We start from the raw sequence: 16,957 nt of genomic DNA, 5'->3' as shown, positions 1-16,957 counted from the left end.
TTTCTGTCGTGGGCGCATTCTGAGTGTGACTGTTGCTGAGATTGAAAGCTCATCATCTTGTTGCTTGGCACGCGTCCCTAATGCTTCTGAAACGATCGACTCAGTTGGAATGTAAGCCTCTTGGCAGGCACGGGGAGAGTGGTTACTGTTGTACTTGAAAGGCAGTTTCTTCCTTTGGGAGAGCTGTGAGATTTTGAGATGGGTTGGGATTTGTGTTTAAATAGGGGCTCCACTTCAATCTTTCCTGTTACAGGGCATGGGCTACTTGAAAACCAGAGCCATTGTTAGAGCCAGAAGTAAAGGCTCCAATCCAACACCAGGACAGCAAGGTAGAAAGCAGACAAACCTTGAGTACAGTTGCATGTCTTTTAAAGGCCATGTATTCAGTCATGTTTCTTAGCATATGTGAAGAATTTAATCCTTTCAACCTTTTGATTAATGTTCATATTAAATAATAATATATAGGAAAGATAAGATAAAAGGCATGCTTAGCCAGTGGGATTATTTTTTGAATGTTGTACATTAAATAATTAAAAGGATGCTAGGGGTTTCACCTTGGGGATTTTCATCTTTATGGGGCTCTGAGTAGCCCTGCTAAGGCACTTTTTTTAAAAAATATGTTTTTTATTGATTTCAGAGAGGAAGGGAGAGAGAGAGAAACATCAATGATAACAGAGAATCGTTGATCTGCTGCCTCCCGCATGCCCCCTACTGGGATTCGAGCCCACAGCCCAGGCACATGCCTTGACCAGGAATTGAACCATGATCTTCTGTTCATGGGTCAACGCTCAACCACTTAGCCATACCAGCCGGTTCTGCTGTGTCACTTTTAAGAGCCAGAGCTGAGCACCATGCCAGGCCATGCTGAGGGAAGGGATTTTAAGCTATTTCTTATCAAGGGCTGTCTCTTCCCTGTGCCCTGGAAGAAGTCTGCACAGCAGAAGTCACCACGCTCATGTACTTGGCACTTGATATAACTTGATAAAGGTTGGAAGTATATCACCTTGAGACACCTACCCTACCAGATGAAAAATGGACTATTTACCACAAATGGCATTCTGTGTGGACTTTCATTAGGATTCTTCTAGATGCCCTCTGTTAATGACGTCATGCCCTCCCGCATGGGGAGATGGAAGTATGTACGGTGCCGGCTAGCTCAGGGGCAAGTCCTCAGTCAATGTCCCTTCACTCCATCCATGTCTGCTGTCCTCGCAGTCTCTTCTCATGTCTGAGAAGTGGGCTGCTCCTAAAATCAAACTTCTTTGTAGACCAGCGGACACAGCCCACACCCAACTTCTGTCTTCTGGAAAGAAATGGACTGTGGAGAAAGAACCAGATTCTGGTGAAAGCTGAGGTGTTGCTTCATCTCAGGGGTGGATCATAACTAACAGAAACCATTGATTTACAAAGGAACAAGCTAGTGAGTGCAGAACTAACATGGAACTGGCCTGAAACACTGGGAACCATGACCCTCCTGGACAGGAGAAGAATCAGGAGCCGTGGGTTGCTGTGATGCTCGCTGATGCGCCCCCTCAGCAAGCATGGCAGTTTCCCTTGCCCCTCCCCGTGCGATGAGCTCAGTAGCTTTTCCAGAACTGTCCCCTTCAGTGAGTTTATGCTTCACCACAGCTTGCCCCAATTCTTTTATCTTCTCCCTTTGGATGCAAGTACTTTTGTAAAGAGCAAAATATTTCTACTGATGTACAAACTGTAGGTCACATGGCATTGACTTTTATTCAAACCAGAAGGGGTCCTGCGAGGGTTGTAGCATTGTATCATTACTTCACCGGAGTCTTTTGTGTCGCTGTGGAAATTTCAATTTCACGCCCTACAGACTTCATAGTCTTTTGTGCTCTCTCTACTCCTGTTGTTGCATAAAGGGTAAACCCTTGTGTCACGTTCATTTTAGATTGAAGAAAGTAAAGTTTATCCATTTAAGATCTCCAAACAGATACCAAAAAAAGCTGTTTTTACGGGGGAAATATAATAACTCTTCAGTTAATCTGGATTTCCATATGGGTGAGTGTGGCCTCAAGGCTCAAAAGAGGAAAAAATTTCTTTGTTACCATTGGGTACTGGTACTATTTTGTTAGTACAGAATATCATTAATTTTCTAATTAAAACATAAGATATTCTCAAGTGTTTCGGTATTAAAAAACAAACACACAATTAGACTGACGCTAAAGATCTTTAACCAGTCATTGATGGCTATATATATATATATATATATATATATATTTCCTCCTTTACACAACTGTTTTTTTGAAAGAGAGAAGAAAATATTGTGGTAGAGAAAGCTGTAAGGAAAAGTCTGGAATAGGTTAATAGAAAACTTGGTGGAAACAAATCAGAATTTATTATCGACACTGGATATTTGATTAAAATGCATTTCTAAATGAAATGAAAACCTTACATATGGGACTTTTCATATCAGAGATTTAAGATCAGAGATATCACAGAATTAGAATTAAAACTTAATACCATAAACTATTTAACACTAACTTCTAACTATATTCATGTAGCCTTTACAAATATTATGAAATATAGTATGGCCTATAATGAACTATTTTTTTATTTTCTTGTCTTGTGACTACCTTCAGCCTGTGGTCCCAAAGTCAGGTTTACACTGCTGAATAAGATGAATTAGCTATGAAATGGGCACCCAGCTTCCATCCTCTCATAATGCCAACCATAATCCTTTTTAGAGGACTGTGTGTAGGGGTTAGGGAGGATCCTTTCAATAATTTGTTTTCTAATGAGTTTTTACAGAAACTAATACCAGTGATCTGGTAGCAATCATTTAAGTACATGTGCTTACCTGGGACAATTGCAGTGGTGATGTACATGGGTTTTAAGCACCACCCACTGTATATACTGTGTACACTGTTAATATCACTGTTAATGTTCTAGTATTTAGTATATTTCTCTCCAATACTTAACTCTTTTGCTTCTTATACACTTCTTATTCTTTCTAAATTATAAACTACCTGGAACTTCAAAAAGCAAAAACTCTTCTTTGTAGTAACCATTTTATGAATAAATTAAAAAGAGGTAGGTGGGAATTAGTGGTGCTAAATAAAATTGCCTAAATTGGCCTGTTAGCAAGGTTGATTGTTGGAATGAAAATGTACCTGTTTCTCTCCTAAGTTACCTTAGGAGCGCTACAATGCGACTGTGTTTCTGGGAAAATCTCTCTCCTTTTTGTTTTCTTTATTGAATCTGTACACAAATGTAATCTGAAGTGTAAATCACTGCTATAAAACATGTCGCACTTTCTAAACATGACTCCTACGTCTCTTTGAGATGAGAAAAATCTGTATTAAAGTTAAATCTCGCAATTAGAATGAATTTCTTCGCAGAGGAGAATGGTTGCATGGACTGTCCCTGTTAAGAGTACGGCAGGACTGAGGTGCTGGCCGGAGGGTGCGCTCGGAGTTGCTAGTCCGTCTCCTTAATCGTCCTCAGAAGCAGAGGCGGCTTTGGCAACCAGACTGCATCTGGATCTGAGCTAAGAAAGAATATTTCTCTTGTTCTGAGCCTCTCTTCAGACACCAAAATAATGTCAGATTTTTACCTTAGCATAACCCATTTACTAATTTTTACCTTATTCCTTCCATTTATTGTTGATTTTGACCCAAACAAGGGATGTCAGGTTTAATTACTACACTGGCCCAGGGCCAACTCTAATGAGCCGGGAGATCCTGGTCTTCCCATCAATCTTCTTCAGAGTCAGTCTTTTTTTTTTCTTTTTTTTTTTAACTTATCTTCAGTATTGAAAGTATTACAGATGTCCCCATTTTCCCCCCTTGACCTCCTCCACCCTGCGCCCCCTTGTCCTCATGCCTTCACGGCACTGTTGTCTGTCCGTGGGTTATGATCTCACTTATATGTGGAATCTAATGAATAAAATAAACTGGTGAACAAAATAGATCCAGAGACGTTGAAGCATGGAACAGACTGAGGAATATCAGAGGGAAGGTGGAGGAGGAGATACTAACCAGATTCAGTCTTTCTTATTGACACCTCTTATATTTCAATATCAGATTCATGGGACTTTTCCTTGACATCCAGTTTTCTAAATTCTTCCAAACTGGGATAGATAGTTGATCTGTCTGGGCCATTTTACTGCCCGAGCACTGGGAGAAACCCACTGGGTCTTGCAGTCTTGGTAATGCTCTGTTAAAACTCTGACTTTTCCTCATCAGTTTCTGCTTTTTCCATTCCATGTGTTTACAACAACTGAAATATTTCCACTCTATTTGGCTGCACTAGTTTTCTCCTCTGTTGATTTCCCTTCCTTTCTCCCTTTCTACAGAATCATTCTAATTTTCCTAGCATTAAAGGAAGTTGGAAGAGTAAATCAGATATAGTTTCCTGCACCCTTTCTTATCCCCACCCCCCCAGTATCAGTAACAGGGGAGGAACATTGGGTGCACTCTGATCATATCTTTCATCATGGTCTGGGTCAGAGGCACGTTCATTAGAAGCACCGCCTGAGCGTGATGCCAGTCTATCAAGGCTTGCGCTTACAGCATCTTAGCTGCTTCGTCTGCAGTGCCCCATTTCACGTTTAATGGGAGAGTTGGACAATTGCCTTTTTCAGGATACACTGTGGTGTTGCCCTTAACCATCCTAAAAGGCTGGATGTTCTCCTATCTCTAATTTTCATTTTAGTTGTCATAGACAATGGCCAGTTGGGCTTCATATATTAACCCAAACATGCTTCTCCAAGCAGCCATATTGAGAATTAGGGAAACAGTCTCAGAGTTCACAATCCCGACAGACCACTTAAGTAATGACTCTTCTGGGAACTCTCTGTAGTTACCAACAAAGTAGGTGAGCCCTTGTACTGTATATCCTCTGATTTCTATTGTTTCATGACTTTGCCCTCTGCCAACCTGTATCACCTTTGAGACAGGAGCATGGAGAGGTATAATTGTTATCTTAAATTGGAAGAATCTCAGTTATCTTCCTTCCAAAGAACTCCTATTTCAGCTTACTTACAATCAGTTCTAGTCTCCCAGCTTCAACCGTGCCACTGAGAGCAAGCAGGACACCTTAATTTGCAGGTGTCCCTCATTCTGTCCCTGCTACAGCAGCCCTGAACACCTGGTTTTACTGAAGCCTAAAGCTAACAACCTGTGGTACACACACAGGTTGTGTGTGTGTGTGTGTGTGTGTGTGTGTGTGTAGGGGGCAGGGTGGTTTCTTTTCTGTTGGGTTGTTCTTCCTAATAGGTTCATATAAGGTTATAAAGTCCATCTATCCATATTGTCTTTCTCTTTGAAAGTACAAACAGTCATAAAATAGAACACTACCGTTAAGTTTTGTAATCTTAAATTTCAAACAACACACTGATGAATTATTTATGTTATAGAATGTGTTTTCAATAATGTGTAGCATAAAATGGAATGAATGCTTATCCCTACGTGCCCTGAACTTTCTAAAGTGCATGCTAATAAACAGGGTAACCTAGCATCACCCTGCCTGGTGTAATTTACAAGGCAAGCACTTCCTCTTGCTCTTGGCTTCTGCATTACGCTCTCCAGCAGTCGGCTTACTGGTTTTACTACTGCAGCCTAGCAGGTAACACTCTTTGACTCCAAGCTGTCTCACAGTGCTTTTCTCTCAATATAACCAACGTTGAGATCTATAAATTTCATTTGTCGTTCTGGCTTCCAGCCATACTAAATTAGACTTTAATTCATAATTAGTAGGAAGTCACAATTCCATAGAAAAGAGAACATTTTATATTAAATGGCTATTATCTAACATCATGATTTCACAAAATGATTAAGATGCTAGAAAATAATTAAGCTATCTTGAGGTTTCCAATACTTAAAGTGCAAGCATAGGGAGGAGAGGTGGTAATTTTTTTAAATTTGTGTGTAGCTCCTATTACAGTGACAGAAAGAAGAGAAATTCTTTTTAAATAACTTTATTTTTATAGGTGTACAAATGATCAGATTTGCCCAAATTTGCTTTCTATATCAAAATCTCTGAGATCATGTACATTGCTTCCATAGTGACAGTCTTTTACCCAAACTTCCAAACAACAACAATAAAAAGCCAAGAGTAGATAGCTCGTGAACCTTGAGTGATGGGTATTGTTGAAGAAGATTGGGTAACTTTCAGAAGTCACTTTCTGCTCATGATAAGATCTTTGTGTGAAGACTAAAGTCAGGACTGATAGCTAGGAGAGAAAATGATACAAGTCCACAGTCCCTCATTCAAAACTCTTAGAACTAAATGTATTTAGGAATTCACAATTTATTTTATAATTTTATAGATGCATTCTTTTTTATCTTTTTTTTAAATTATTATGTATTGGTTTCTTGTGTACAGCTTAGTGGTTAGACAATGATATCCTTTACATAGTGTTCCCCTCAATATTTCCAGTACCCCAACTGGCACCATACATAGTTATTGACTGTATTTCCTATGCTTTACTTACTTCCTCATGACTATTTTGTAACTACCAATTTGTGCTGCTGCTTTTTTTTAACATATACGTACATATTCACATGCTTTTTGTTTTTGTTTTTTTGTTTTGGGGTCTTTTAAAATCTTTATTGTTGAGATTATTACAGATACTCCCCTTTTCTCCCCATTGCCCCCCCTCCACCAAGATCCCACCCCACCCCTGGCCTTCACCACCCTGTTGTCTGTGTCCATGGATAATGCACACATGCATATAAGTTCTTTGGTTAATCTCTTCCCCCCTCTTCTCCCCCTTTCCCTCTGAGATTCCTCAGTTCTTTCCGTGTTTCCATGCCTCTGGTTCTACTTTATTCATCAGTTTATTTTATTAGATTCCTTGTTTGTTTATTTTGATTTTTAGATGCAATTGTTGATAGATATGTATTTATTGCCACTTTATTGTTCATATTTTTCTTCCTCCCCCTCCTCCTCCTCCTTCTTCTTGTTCTTTCTTCTTCTTGTTCTTTCTTCCCCTTCTTCTTCTTCTTCTTCTTCTTCTTCTTCTTCTTCTTCTTCTTCTTCTTCTTCTTCTTCTTCTTCTTCTTCTTCTTCTTCTCCTCCTCCTCCTCCTCCTCCTCCTCCTCCTCCTTCTTCTTTCTTCTTTCTTCTTTCTTCTTTCTTCTTTCTTCTTTCTTCTTTCTTTCTTCTTTCTTCTTTCTTCTTTCTTCTTTCTTTTCTTTCTTCTTCTTCTTGACCCTTTAACATTTCATGTCACACTGGTTTGGTGGTGATGAACTCCTTTAGCTTTTTCTTGTCAGAGAAGCTCTTTATCTGACCTTCAATTCTAAATGATAGCTTTGCTGGGTACAGTAATCTTGGTTGTAGATCCTTGCTTTTCATCACCTTGAATATTTCTTGCCACTCCCTTCTGGCCTGCAAAGTTTCTGTTGAGAAATCAGCTGACAGTCATATGGGTGCTGCCTTGTAAGTAACTAACTGTTTTTCTCCTGCTGCTTTTAAGATTCTCTCTTTGTCTTTAACCTTTTGCATTTCAATTATGATGTGTCTTGCTGTGGGCCTCTTTGGGTTCCTCTTGTTTGGGACCCTCTGTGCTTCCTGGACTCATATGTCTATTCCTTTCACCAGGTAGAGGAAGTTTTCTGTCATTATTTTTTCAAATAGGTTTTCAATTTCTTGCTCCCTCTTTTCCCCTTCTAGCACCCCCTTGATGCAACTGTTGGTACACTTGAGGTTGTCCCAGAGGCTCCCTACCCTATCTTCATATTTTTTTGATTCGTTTTTCTTTTTGCTGTTCTGATTGGGCGGTTTTTGCTTCCTCATATTCCAAATTGCTGGTTTGCTTCTCGGCGCCCTCTATTCTACTGTTGATTCCCTGTAAATTAGTCTTTATTTCAGTTATTGTATCCTTCATTTCTGACTGGTCCTTTTTTATGTCTTTGATGTTCTCACTAAGTTTCTTGACATTCTCATTAAGTTTCTTGAGCATCCTTATAACCATTGTTTTGAACTCTGTATCTGGTAGTTTGCTTGCTTCCATTTCATTTAGTACTTTTTCTGGAGATTTCTTCTGTTCTTTCATTTGTGACATGTTTCTTTGTCTCTACATTTTGGCTACTTCCCTGTTTTGTTCTATGTTTTAGGTAGAGCTGCTTGTCCTGGAATTGGTAGAGTGGCCTTGTGTAGTAGGTGTCCTGTAGGGTCCAGTGGCTCAACCTCCCCGGTCACCTGAGCTGGACATTCTAAGTACTCCCCTGTGTGGGCTGTGTGCATGGTTCTGTTGTAGTTTAGCTTTGATTGCTGCTGGTGTCACTGGGAGGGGTTGACCCCCAGGCCAGTCAGCTGTGCAGACCAGCTTTGACTACAGCGGAAGAGCTGCTGTGCAGGAGATGCCCCTGTGGAGCAGGACTTGCTTCAGTGGGGCTTTGGTGCTCACAGTCTGCCCCTTGAGTGTGTCACTTGTGGATGTGGTAGGGTTGTAATCTGGTGTGGTCTGAAGCTGACCACCAGGTGCACTGGCTCTGGGGCCTCCTGGGAGGTGCAAAGTCAGCTTTACTCCCTGTGCCCTGCCTGGAGCCATCCGGCACAAGCTACAGAACAATTTGCAGATAACTGCTACTTGAGTTGGGCTTGGAGGTGCCAGGAGAGGCCAAGCTGTGAACCACAGCAAGCTGCTGCTAGTACTGTGCCTGGGGCCTCTTATTGAAAGGTATGGGGCACTCTGAGGCCAGCTGCTGCTTGTTTGAGTTTTAGGAGAGTCTGAAGCCTGAGGTAGGACAGGACATTCATATGGAAAAGCCACTGCAAATTGGGTGAGGAGGAGTCTCAAGGAGTCACCAGGGCAGGGTGAACAGTGTGAGCCAGTTTGATGGAGACTCAGATATGGTGACTCTTGGCACTGTGGCAAAGAACAAAGACCTCTGCCAGCACTTTTGTCTGAGAGAAAGCTGCCCCCCATTTTACAGATTAAACAGCTGAAGCTTGGAAATGTTAAGCAACTTGCCCAAGATCACATAGTTAGAAATTGGTAGAACCAGAACTGAAATATAGCATCTGGCTTCAGAGACTGAGCTCTTCCCACTATCTTGGATATAAAGTTTTTATGAAGAATATTAATTTGGAGCTATTACCAGAAATACCATAGTAGAGTTATGATTAGTACTATAAGGATGACTAAGATATTATTGAATAACAATTCAATCTTCAGAAATGAAGATTCCCAAATTCCCTCATAGTTATTTACTGTGTTACTACCCATTTCTCACTGGTGTCTGAAAAGCCATGCCATTTAACATAGATGAAATAGGATGGTCACTTATTGAAAATATGTGTACATGTGACTTTAGCCCATTGGGTTGTTCTACTTTTCTGAAAGTGTCTAGTTAAAGCTTTGTTTAAATGATAATAATTTATCAGAGTAACAGCTTCATCAACTGGGTCCACTTTTTAAAGCCCCAACACAATAAATGATATTGACTTCATAGATCTGGAGGTTGGAACCACAAAACTGGTATAGAGATAGGAGTCAAACTTTCGAGCCACAGAGTTTCAGTTTAACTGGCTTTGTAGAACTAATAAGGCAGAAGAGAACTTATCGGAAGTCTAACTTCTCCAATCCCCATGCCAGAGTGATGACTGAGCCCTTCACACCTTGCTCATGAACTGTGGGGACTGCTTGGCATGAATGTAAGAAAAAAGCAATGATCATGTGGGGGTTGCTGACAGATACCTGAATTCAGTATCTTGGAAAGGAAGGTAGAGGCTAGATCTTCATGTGCCTGGATGGTTCACAGTGCGGTAAAAACCAACCTAATTTGAGCTGTTCTACCTGAGATTTCTTCAAACCGTCACTGTGTCTCCCCGTTTTATTTCTGCTCATTGACGAGTCATGTTGACATTATCTGTGTGAATGTAGTAGAAAGGAATTCAAGAAAAGCATCCTGTAAAGGAAATGTTTTCAAGCAAATTGTCCTTAAATCAACACTAATTGCCAAATACTGATTTTTTCCCCCCCTTAATATATCAGAATAGGAATGCTAAATACAAAATTTAGCTAGGGTAAGATAATAAAAGCTATGGGGATTCTTTTAAATTAGAGCAATGGCACAGCCATAAAACAGAACCCTGCTGCAGTTTACAGGAATTAGGTAGATCTATATACACGATTGTGGAACAACCTTCAGCACATTCTGTTAAGTGAAAAAGCAGATCATAGATCAGTACCTAAGCATAGCTCAGTTTGAGTTTTAAATACATGTGTGTCTATTTGTATATGAACATGCATGCATGTAATTATTCAAAAAAAGATTCAGAAGCATACACAGTGCTGTCTGGGAAGGATAATGGGGTTTGCATTTGGTTGGAGAATAGAGTGTTGAGAGGACTTTCATTTTTCTTTGTATATTTCTGTGTATTTCAATCTTTATAATGAAGACATATTCTTATATTATTTGAACAGTTTAAAAATTTTAAGAAAATAATTGTGACAAGGTAGTTTCATTCATTATTTATTGAGTACTTGACATTAAGGATACAGTGGTTTCTGCTCTCATATTGCTTCCAGTGTAACGAGAGAGGAAGATATTAAACAAATAAATCCATATAAATAAATAATTACAAATTGTGATAAATGCTATAAAGTAAAGGAGCAGATTATTATGAGAAGAAATATAACTGGGGCAATCTAATTTAGATAATGGGTTTAAGGAAGGCCTTTCTGAAGCAGTGATATTTCAGTTGATATCTAGTAGGATGAAGAATAGTTATCCAAGCCCCAAAGGCAGGGGAAGTAAAAGCAAAAATAAATGAGTGGGACTGTATCAAACTAAAAAGCTTCTACACAGGAAAAGAAACCATCAACAAAACAGAAGCAGCCAACCTAATGGGAGAAGATATTTGCAAACAATACATCTGATAAAGGGGCTAATATCCAAAATTATATAAAGAACTTATACAGCTCAACAACAACAACAACAAACAAACAATCCAATTAGAAAATGGGCAGAGGACCTGAATAGACACTTTTCCAAGGCAGACATACAGATATATGAAAAAATACTCAACATCACTAGCTATAAGGGAAATGCAAATCAAAACCACAGTAAGATACCAGGTCACATCTGTTAGAATGGCTGTTAACAATAAGACAAGAAGTAACAAGTGTTGCAGAGGATGTGGAGTAAAGGTAACTCTTGTACACTGTTGGTGGGATTGCAAACTGATGCAGCCACTATGAAAAACAGTATGGAGGTTCCTCAGAAAATTAAGAACAGAGCTACCATGTGACCCAGCAATCCCTCTTCTGGGTATCTACCCCAAAATTTTGAAAGTACTTATTCATGAAGATATGTGCGCCCCTATATTCATTACAACATTATTTATAATAGCCAAGGCATTATAAAGTGTCCTTCCACAGATGGTTGGCTAAAGAAGGTGTCGTACATATATACAATGGAATACTACTCAGCCATAAAAAAGACAACATGTTGTCATTTGCAACAACATGGATGGATCTTGAGAGTATTATGTTAAGTGAAATAAGTCAGAAGGAAAAGGAAAAGAACCATATGGTTTCACTCATGTAGGATATAAAACAAAAAGCAACACACCAACAAAAAACAACTCATAGATATAGACAACAGAATGGTGATCACCAGAGGGGGAGGGGTGGGGAAAGGGAGCCAGATGCATGATGGTGGAAGGAGACTAGACTTCCGGTGGTGAGCACAAAATGTTTACAGTTGTTTATTATAAAGTTGTACACCTGAAATTTATATACTGTTATTAACCAGTGTTATCCCAATAACGTTAATAAAAATGTCAAAGATTAACAAAAATGAATGTTAGAAGTGAGCAGAAGAGAAGAGCTTATGGGGGGACAGCAGGGGCCTTCTGGCATTTACCTTCCCTAAAGCTCCCCCAGGAGGCCCTTGTGCGCATGATGTGATCTGTGATCCCATTCCTGCCCTGTGCCCATCGCTATGGTCTCCTTGGATTCCAATGTTCTGCTGGTCTGATCATTCTCTGTCTGGGTTGTGTGTGTTACAGGTATGAGACATCTCTGTTGGATTTGGTTCAATCTCTGAGCCCAAAGTCTGCTTGTAAACCTCAGCCTCATCTCTCCAGAGAGGCCGGGACATGGAGTCACAGTACTTGCCGACTCAGTTCTCTAAAATCAGCCCGGAAGAAGATGGGGGCAGGCAGGAGCCCTGAAGACCTGGAGGAGAATCAGATTCTGGAAGATATCTTTTTCATTTGACACCAAAGCACTTGATGCAGAATTTCCATCAGAACTTTGTGGGTTTATTAATATACTGATCTAGGATTTTAAATTTTTAACTGCAAGTAATTGTGTCTCTCCTTTCACATGACCCTTTCTCACTAGCATTTTGTTATGTATTGAATATAGAAATCATCCTGACAACCCAGGGTGTTTTTGATCAGACCAATCAGATAACATATTAAGGGGGGACAGGGGTGGAGGGCTGTATCTTTTCTATGCCAGGCAGAGATGAGAAAATCAACATGGACACTTTCTGCATGGCAGAGGCCATTGCATATTCAGCCTCATTTCAAGAATGTTTCCTTCTCAGTATTTTGCTGGAAAAGGTTGGCTCTCTTTTGTACACAAGGAAAACTTATCTACTGAAAGATCCCTCCACTTTAAAAGTAGCCCCTTGTAAAATCACCAATTTCAGAAAGACAGACCTTTTTACCTCTACACCCTATTCTCATCACCTAGGTCCATCTAAGCATAGTCATTTAATTCTGAAGTTGGATTTGGTGCCCCGTCATCACAAGCAACACTGAAGGCCAAGTGTGAGTTAGGCTCAGTGGTCATCAGCCTGGCAGCTGCTCACCCCATAACCAAAAGGGCTCAGTGGCCTAGAGGGAGGGACCCACCCCACCCTTGGAAACCAGCATTAAATCACACAAGAGAGGGACCTGCAGGGAGAAGCCCGAAACACTTTTCGTACCGTCCACCAATTTCCCTGGATAAAGAAGAGTAATCTCAGTATTTTTTGTTGACCTAAGTATCCATTTTATTCATCCTTGTGAACTTCCTTCCCATGGTTGTGTCTGTAGAAGATGCCACTAGAGGGGCAGTGGCCTCAGCTCCTGCAGGCTGATAGGCTTTCTCTGGCCCTCCTTCTCTTCCCATGAGAATCCAAGGCCCTGGGTTGACCAGGCCTTGCATGTGTTCTTCCCAGGGCTACTGTCCCATGCCTCTAAAGAGCCATCTCTACTTGCCTGATTATGCTCCATTACCCCAAGCAGAGCCTCCCCCATTTGACCCCGGGAGAGCCTGTGGAAGAGGTACACTTGAGCTCACTCTCTCTGTGTCCTCCTGTCCAGCAGAGCTCTTGAGTTCCATCCATCAGCTTACAATGGCTCTAGTGGCCTCTCAGGCTGCTGGGCTGTGTGATAACCTCACAGAGCCAGGGAGTTGAATACTTTCCAGTCATTGGAGCAAGGGGAAGATGTGTCTCCCAATGTGTATTAGTGAATGACTGTTTGATCTGGATGGTGTTGCTTTTTCTCTCCCTTTCACCAACCCCAGGCTTGAAGTAGGACCAAGACTCTGTCATTCAGCATTGGTAGCCAAAGTCAGACCACCCAGGGCAGCCTGCACTTAATAAGGCTGCATGGCTTCCCTGAATTCTTTATCTAAGCTAGATGATTTCAGCCAAAAAGCCTTGTTGAGCAGCTTCCCTGTCTGGATAGACCTAAATCTCATTGTCCTTCAGGCTGAGGCCCTGTCACCTCTACCCAGCCTTCCTCCACTTGGGTCTTTTGTTCTTTGGAGGAGAGGAGATTGGAGCCTCCCAATACCATATCCTCAATCCAAGGTAAATACAAGGTCAGGACCAACTAGTTGTGGTGATTCACTTGAAAAGTCGAAAAATCATTGCAGATTACAATAAACTTTAAAGTTCACCCCTTTGAAAGTCACTGAGTCAGTTTCATCCCCTTTCAGAAAGCTTTTGGAAAATGAATTTTTCTTTGGTGCAGCAAAAATGAGTGGCCACCTTCTCAGTTAAATTGAGGTTTCCAGAACCATATTTTTCTTGCTCCATGTGTCATGACCACCTTAGGTACACCCAGCTCCCTGGGATCATCCAGACCACACTCTTCCATTCTGGACACCAGTGTCCTTACTGCCCTCCAGGGTAAGAGGATTCCAGAAAGACTGAGAAAAGAACTGTGATTCCTTTAAGAAGCTTGTTTGCCTTTGGAAGAATCATAAGTGCGATCTAAACTAAAGGCTTTTGAGGGTCACATGCCACAGAATGGAGTTTGTTTCTTTACCTCCCCTGAATGAGTGATTTGGAAGAGCAAAGATGGGTTTTCAGCAGAGCATCAATCAACATTTTCAAATGCCACATTCCCCCACCATTTGCCTTTATCCTGTAGGCATTTCCTGGATGTCAATAGGATGTGAATGCATATCTAACCTAATATTTTCATTATGCATTGAACAGTATATGTTAACATTTTAGTTTGTGTCATATATACATATGTATATATATGTGTGTGTGTTTGTGTGTGTGTGTGTGTGTATGTACATGCCTGGAGGCTTAACCTAACTGCAGACTAACCTACCGAGAGAGGGTCCGGCACATAGGAATCTGCCTTTCCTTTCTGTGAAGTGACTGGTTGGGATTTGCTTGCACAGCCTCCAGCCACTTCCCCAAAACATGACTGGACATATATTGGAGGTGCAGCAGGTAGTGCTACAACATTACCCCCTGCTGCCCACCATTTGTCGAGAGAAAAACCAATCAGTGTTTGCAAAATGGAAAAAGACAAAGTGTCCATTGAAGCTCCCTAAGTAGTGCCCAAAGTGCTTGATTTACAAAACCAGGGCTAATCAAGGGAAAGCTTTTGTCAGCAGTCGCCCTTCCAGGAGGCACACTGGTGTTTTCCCAAACTTCACCCCGGCTATCACGGGGAGGGAGAGACTCTCCTCCTTCAGAACCACTCTTTTCACTTGGCCACTTCCAGCACCATGGCTCAGGAAAGATTTGCTGGTCAGACTCTGAGGAGGGCACAGGCCTAAAGGAGCAGAGCCGGGTGAAGTCCACAGTCACTGGGGAACTGGAGGCTGTGGCACACTCTTCCCAGCTCACACTTTATCCCCACCTCAGAGTGCATTTTTAATGTGGGCAACTGTTTATATATGTGTGAGCTTTTAAGTTAATAAGTTACCTTCATGGCTATTTTCCGCATGTGGTTTGGATATTGAATTGTCCCTTGAATATCCCTCATCAGATCAGTGGAGACAGCTTGAACATGAGAGCCGAACCCCATATCATCCAAATGTTATTTCCCTTAGTACTTGTTAAAACAGCGGGAGCTGTGGTCCACTGAAAGAAAGGAAATAGTTTGCCACATGCTAATAAGTTCTCCTGGTCAACTCCAGCTCATTCCTGTCACATGGACACCGAGCCTCTTCTAGGTGTGGTTGCTGGCATGGTGGTTCCATCTCTGCACACCTCTGAGTCCCTTTTATGTACCTATCCCCAAAACTGCACCGTGTCAACTCTCCCTTCTCTGCTCTGCTCTGCTTACACCTCACAACTGGCCATGTCCCAAAGACACAGGGCTCTTTCCTGCCCGCGTGACCTTTCCATGTCCCTCTCTTTCGGATGAATCTGCTTCTGTGTTTCCTGATGTTCCCAAGCATCATTAGAGGTGCTCTTCTCTTGGCTGCAACAATACTCTTGAGCCTCTGTTCCAGCCCACCTCACACTGCTGCGTTGCTCTGTGTACTGTTTTCCCTGTTAGGATGCCATGTATCCAAATATAACACATACTGACCTTGGAATTGACCTAGCCTTACCATCTGTGAACCCTCCACATTTAGGCGCATTACTTATACCCTGGAAGCTCAGCTATAATAATTTATAAAATTATTTGTAAAAATGGAGGTGATAATCCCTACCTTACAAGTTGGGTGCCCATAATGCTGACCTAACCCTGGAAACTAGCCCAGAGGAAAGCCAGAATGGCAAAGCCCAAGTGTCCATGAGAGTAGGCTAGGCAGGTGAGTGTCCAGGGAAGCCAGAGGGGACTTGGAGAGGGGGCTTCTTGGTACGTGGAGGAACCAGAAGCCCAGGAGGAAAGAGCAGTATTGGAGTTTGTGAGAAAGTAGAAGGTTAGCTAGAAGACCAGCCCCCATCTGAGATCTGGGCAGGGCGTTGGCAGTGGCCTCTCCCTCCCCCTCGGTAGTCCACGACTGGGCGGCCTCGGCTGGTTCCTCACTAACACCACCACAGTAGCCTGACCCAACAGCCAGGATGCCCAAGGCCCACCGTGCATCACCTGTTCTGCGGGTATAACCTGTGATTTTCCCTCATCCTTCCCTTCTCCATACTTCAGCCCTTCAGGCTCTGAGGTGGGTTGGTCCAGTGCTGGGTGAAGGGGCTGGAGGAAGGGAAGGCTTGCTCCCCGGCCTCCTGTCTCTGCCAGCTGAGGTAGGATGAACTTCACAGCCCAGTGTTCGACTTTCCCCCCAGCTGGAGGTGATTTAAACTTGTTGGATTTATATAACATTGGGAAATGGTAAACTGTGTAAATTTGTCGTGTTTCCGGGGACAGTTATTTATGGAGGGGCATTCTTAACTCAAGTACAGACGTGTTAAATCATTATAATAAATTCATGCTATTCAGACTTTCTTACATTGTAATAAATTTTTCTAAGCATCAATGAGGAGATATTCCTCTAATATACCATTATGTATTTCTTCTCAAAATGACACGGCTTACTGTATCAACTTGGAGCATAACAGAGGAGATTTACTGCAGTGGAGAAAAAAAAGTTGAGTAGCAGTGAATCTGAGAGAGGACTTGGGAGCTCTGACCCAGCAGAACTTTCCCGCCTCTGCTTGCTTCTTACCCCCGAGGAGCAGCAGCAAGTGCTCCCACCGCAGGGAGGGCCTGGCTAGGGGTGCAACTCCCAAGTCCCCCAGCTGAGCTTTGGAAGAATCTTTGAGCCAGGGACATGGGGCCAGAAACT

At 41.9% G+C, this 16,957-nt stretch overlaps 1 protein-coding gene across 3 annotated transcripts in view; it reads left to right on the top strand.

Moving 5' to 3' along the window:
• KIAA1328 overlaps positions 1-16,614 on the top strand; it is a 203,750-nt gene extending 187,136 nt beyond the window's left edge. For 2 of the 3 annotated variants that reach the window (XM_081149097.1, XM_081149096.1), the window contains one exon: positions 11,986-16,614. In XM_081149097.1, coding sequence (XP_081005223.1) covers positions 11,986-12,196 — 211 coding nt within the window. In that variant the 3' untranslated portion in view covers positions 12,197-16,614. The remainder of the gene's footprint in view (positions 1-11,985) is intronic. The other variant, XM_081149095.1, reaches the window with a different exon arrangement.
• Positions 16,615-16,957: the final 343 nt, after the last annotated feature.

This window comes from Miniopterus schreibersii (genome assembly GCF_964146895.1).
Source record: "Miniopterus schreibersii genome assembly, chromosome: 10".
NCBI lineage: Eukaryota > Metazoa > Chordata > Mammalia > Chiroptera > Miniopteridae > Miniopterus > Miniopterus schreibersii.
Note: the sequence above shows the minus strand (reverse complement) of the source record. Positions and strands in the feature narration are given on the sequence as shown.